Genomic DNA, 4,564 nt, shown 5'->3' on the forward strand with positions numbered 1-4,564 from the left:
ATATGCGAAGCAGAGCTTAACCCGTGTTTGAAAGTATAATGAGATAATTGTGTTTTCATTGCAGAGCGTTGTCTTAACTGGGTCACACTGATGGAACATTACAGTCCATTTAAATATAGCACCAGAGAAGCGCGTCTCTGTGGAGGAGCTGGTGGCAGCTTCTGCATCTGTCGTCTCCACACGGAGACGGCGCCGCTGCTGGAAATGCGTCAGTGTGAGTAATCTCCCTGAAACAATGCAGATGAGCGGGTGACGAGGGGCCAGTCTGTGGGGCGACCGCACCGCACCGGACCGGACCGGACCGCTGCGGCGGGTTTGGGCCCCGGCCCGGTTCTGCTCCTCACACGCACCTAAACGCAGTGAGGTGGTGTGAGCAGCACCATTAGACTCCTGCGGTAGGTCAAAGGTCATTAACAAAGAAAAGGCCCACGTTCAGTTAATTAGCAGCTTTCTGGTGATTGTCAGATGCTGTCGCCAACGTTCTGATCTCAGGTCTGCTTTTTACTGGTCTAACACTGACCTGCTGTGGCCGTATTTGAAACAGCATCACACATTCAGTCACGTGGTGGACGGAGGGAAGCTGCTCATTACCGCCATCACTGCAGCATCGCACCCACGTGTCTGTTACAGCAACGGTGGCAACTTTATCACTGGAAGTGTCTCACTTTAAAGCTTAGCGAGTGCTGAGCCACACACACACACACACACTGTATTAATCATATCTGTGCACTAATAGTTATGCATGTATTATTGTACTCCAGTTCTAAATGAATGCATGCATCATCATTTAGCAGAAAGACAATTCAAACTGATGAAACAGCTTTAATGCAGCATCTGCACACACTCATCACCTGATAAACCTGCTTGTGTCCTTTATCTCTCTTAAAGGATACTTTAAATCATAACTTAATGACGCCTCGTGTGCTTCAGTTATTAACAAGAACAAATCAAGACAAAACACAGCTTTATTTAGTCACTTTATTTTCACTCAACATACTGTGTAACGTTATAACCCTCTTCCATAAAACGTCTGATGAAGACAAGCTGAGGGGCTTCGACTGGAGACCTCCTCCCGACAGCTTCTCTCCAAACGGGTCGAGCTCCACGCGCTGCAGGAAGGACAGAGAACACACAAGCTTCAGGTCCAGCGCGTCACTGCAGCACGTGGGTGACACGTGGTCTCGTTCCGTGATTGTAACTAACTAGTGTAGGTGAAGCTCCGTGGGATCAGCGTGTAGCAGGGCTTTCTTCCACCGCAGAGCTACTCTGCAGCTGGGGGTGGAATGGGTAACGCCACTGCCATGCTCTGCCTCCTCTGCTGGCGCAATCCCAGTATGGAGCACTGGGCTGCGCTGAGAAGGAGAGGAGGCGCGTGCGTGCGTGCGCGCTGAGGCGCACAAAGCAGGATAGGAGCCAACGGAGTAGCGCCTTCAAGTCCAAAGCAAATTATTAAAACACACATGATTAATGAACAGCTGGCGTTACAGCCTGCATTTGTTCTTTACAACGCGCTACAGGACGCACGTGGCGCGCGGTCAGTGGCCTGTATCCGCTTTGAGTCACATGGGAAGGCTTACAAGTTTAAATCTATGAACGCAATGGAATCCACGTGTTTAGGTACATTAAATAGAGAATATAGGGTGAAAATTAAGTCAGAGTCTACTCACCACTGGACGAGACGCTCACTCGATGGTTCCACCGCGTAAAGAACGCAGAGACTGAATAAACGGAAACACGCCAGAGATCTGCTCAGTATGACCCAGCGGGTTGCCAGGTTTGCCTGTTTGCATCCTCCACCACACGTCACTAAAAATTGCTCAGCGAAAGAAATACCCAACACTATTAAGCATTACAATTGTTGCTGGTATTATTTACACTATACCTGTCAATGTACGTTTTTCTTTTGAGTACAGTGTTTATATTTGGATTAATCTCATTTTAGTACCTCAAATTATGCGAGTATCTACGTGATTGTCTTTTTAGATTAACGTTGAGAAAGCACCCTTCTGGTGAAATTGCGTATTTTCCTTGAGCCTGGCAACCAGCGTACGAGCAACACTGGACGACGTACACTCAAAATCATGGCGGATGAAGTTGAGCAGGTCGGTACACTTGCGTCCATATGAACGGTTATATTCCGTCATTCTCATTCATATGGTTTCACAGAATGCACAACATGTAACTGTACTTAGTTTCGCGCATGTGTATCTTCATTGTGGGTCTGATAACGTTGCTGGGGCCTGGGAGGTTAGCTTAGCCGGCCGTTAGCTTAATTAGCGGCGTTAGCTTGAAATGCTACTCGTAAAATGGCTAAATGTCTTCAACTGGCGGAGAGGTTGTGTTTACTAGTCAGAGATGTTAACATTAACTTTACTGTAGAAATGTTAAAATAATGGACTCCACCAAGGAACAAAGTAAAGATTTTATGCAGTTTACTCAAAAACCAAATTATACGTCTATTGTGTGTTTAAACTGCGGTACAGCAACCGACAACCAACACAGTCGAGGAGCCACTGGATCTGATTCGACTTAGTCTCGATGAGAGGATCTACGTCAAGATGAGGAACGACAGGGAGCTCCGCGGCCGACTGCATGTAAGCGTCTGTCTGCACTGGTTAAAGCATATAGGCTCACTGATTCCTACGTGCATCTATAGTTACAGCTTTGAGAGTGTGCTTGACTTTGCCTTGTATTTGTCGCAGGCCTATGATCAGCACCTAAATATGATCCTGGGTGATGTGGAGGAGACAGTGACGACGGTGGAAATCGACGAAGAGACTTATGAAGAACTTTACAAGGTGCACAAAGCTGTTTCTCTTTATTGAAAGGCTCCAGTAATAATGGTTTACCATCAATAGACCTTAAACGTGCTCTTTTACAGTATGTGGTTGGGTTTAGTTGAGATATATATATATATATATATATATATATATATATATATATATATATATATATATATATATATATATATATATATATATATATATATATATATATATATATACATACACACACACACACACACACACACACACCGACTCCACATTTTCTGCCACTGAGGACAGTTTCAGCATCTAAGAACACACATCACCACACATTAACTTTTATCATGGAGCATTTTAATCTGTTTAATGCATTCTGGGAGCTTTTATAGTAAAATGAATAAACGTTTTCATAATGGTTGGTTTAAGCATGAATGGATCTCTGTATGTGTGACAGAGCTGATTCTGTCCAGGGTGGATGATGGATGGATGTTGCTTTTGTTATGTCAGTAAAACGTCCTTTCTTGTGTCTTTTAGTCGACCAAGAGGAACATCCCCATGTTGTTCGTCCGAGGAGATGGTGTAGTCCTTGTAGCTCCCCCTCTCAGGGTGGGCTAAGCCCTAACATCCTCTGTTGTTTGGAGCGCTTGGGACCGTGGCGAAGTTGAAGTTTGAGGAGGAGGACGGTGCTGTCATAAGAAGAGTCTGAAATTAGAATGGTTTAAAACTCAATCAACACTCTCCTCATAGATTGAAGGTTAGGAGCAAATTCTCAACTTTTAATTTAATTTACAAGCATTGCAAACATGTTCAGAGAGGGAAAACAAACTTCTGTTCAAGTGAGAGCCTGTTTTATTTAGGCAAATTATTTTTCAATAACTTGGTGGTCTCTGCAGGTACGGGCACATGTTAGTGTTATCAAAGGACTAAACTGCTGATCCCATTCTTTACAAAAACAGACAAAACGGCAGAATTTAGTTTCATTCATAAATCTGAAATGATTCATCAACCGAACTTTTCTGTTTCTTCAAAGTAAAAGTCCCGCAGCTACTCCAAACCTGCAAAGTGTGAATACTTGGCATGTTGTTGGCTTTCTGTTTAATGTTTAACTTTTTTATATATATTTTTGTAGTATTGTTGGGACTTGTTGGAACACCATCTTCAGATGGGTAAACATTTTGTTTTCAATAAGTTTGGTGAACTTCAATTAAAAAAGGTAATTTAAAGAATTCCTATGGATAAAAAGCCTATTCATTTCAAGTTGAAAATGTGTCATTTTGTTTTTTATAGACATTTCTTTTTTTCACTATAACAACTCAGGTGCACGTGTTTCCAGCAGGAATCTTCATTTCAGGAATTGAGTTATAATTGACAATACTTTTAGCCTGTAAAAGTATTTAAGACAGCCTCATGAAACCAATCAAACCAAATGATCATTAACTTAGGAACAACTTAATGAAAACCTGGTTTACTGGAGACCATGTCCAGTTTATTCTGTGTTGCTGTGTTTGAAGCACAAGATGGCAGCATAGACCTAAACGTTCTCCTCTCATGCTGTCGTAACAAATGAGTTTATTAGGATCTGGATCAGAGCAGAAATAAGCTGTTTAAGGGCTTAGAACATGTAATTATACAAATTTTGAACAGAGCTATATGGGTTCAGTAACATTTAGCAGCAAAGCTTATGACAGTGCAGCTTTGTTTTCACTTTGCCTTGTCATTTTAAGTCAAGGTCTTTTGTTGACACATATGTGGATTTCTGGTTTATTGCTGTTATCAGAGTTGGATGGTCACAGACAAAC

The 4,564-nt window shown here is 42.6% G+C and overlaps 1 protein-coding gene and 1 long non-coding RNA gene across 2 annotated transcripts; one reads left to right on the forward strand and one right to left on the reverse strand.

Annotated features, from left to right (window-relative positions):
- Positions 1–964: 964 nt before the first annotated feature.
- LOC114856228 (uncharacterized) lies at positions 965–1,771 on the reverse strand. Its single transcript, XR_008694818.1, has 2 exons — positions 1,668–1,771; positions 965–1,428 (listed from the first exon to the last, which is right to left on the reverse strand). It is a non-coding gene; the product is annotated as an uncharacterized LOC114856228 (long non-coding RNA).
- Positions 1,756–3,991, forward strand: lsm3 (LSM3 homolog, U6 small nuclear RNA and mRNA degradation associated). The gene is made up of 5 exons (XM_029152028.3): positions 1,756–1,774; positions 1,984–2,102; positions 2,484–2,594; positions 2,703–2,798; positions 3,300–3,991. Exons 2-5 carry the CDS (start codon positions 2,082–2,084, stop codon positions 3,378–3,380), a joined length of 309 nt encoding a protein of 102 aa, XP_029007861.1. The 5' UTR covers positions 1,756–1,774; positions 1,984–2,081; the 3' UTR covers positions 3,381–3,991.
- The last annotated feature ends 573 nt before the right edge of the window (positions 3,992–4,564 follow it).

This window comes from Betta splendens, chromosome 5 (assembly GCF_900634795.4).
Source record: "Betta splendens chromosome 5, fBetSpl5.4, whole genome shotgun sequence".
Lineage (NCBI taxonomy): Eukaryota > Metazoa > Chordata > Actinopteri > Anabantiformes > Osphronemidae > Betta > Betta splendens.

Coding starts and splice junctions, on each gene's coding strand:
- lsm3 (XM_029152028.3), top strand. CDS start 2,082: ATGGCGGATGAAGTTGAGCAG. Junction 2,103..2,483: donor TGGCGGATGAAGTTGAGCAG/GTCGGTACACTT, acceptor ACTGCGGTACAG/CAACCGACAACCAACACAGT. Junction 2,595..2,702: donor AGCTCCGCGGCCGACTGCAT/GTAAGCGTCTGT, acceptor TATTTGTCGCAG/GCCTATGATCAGCACCTAAA.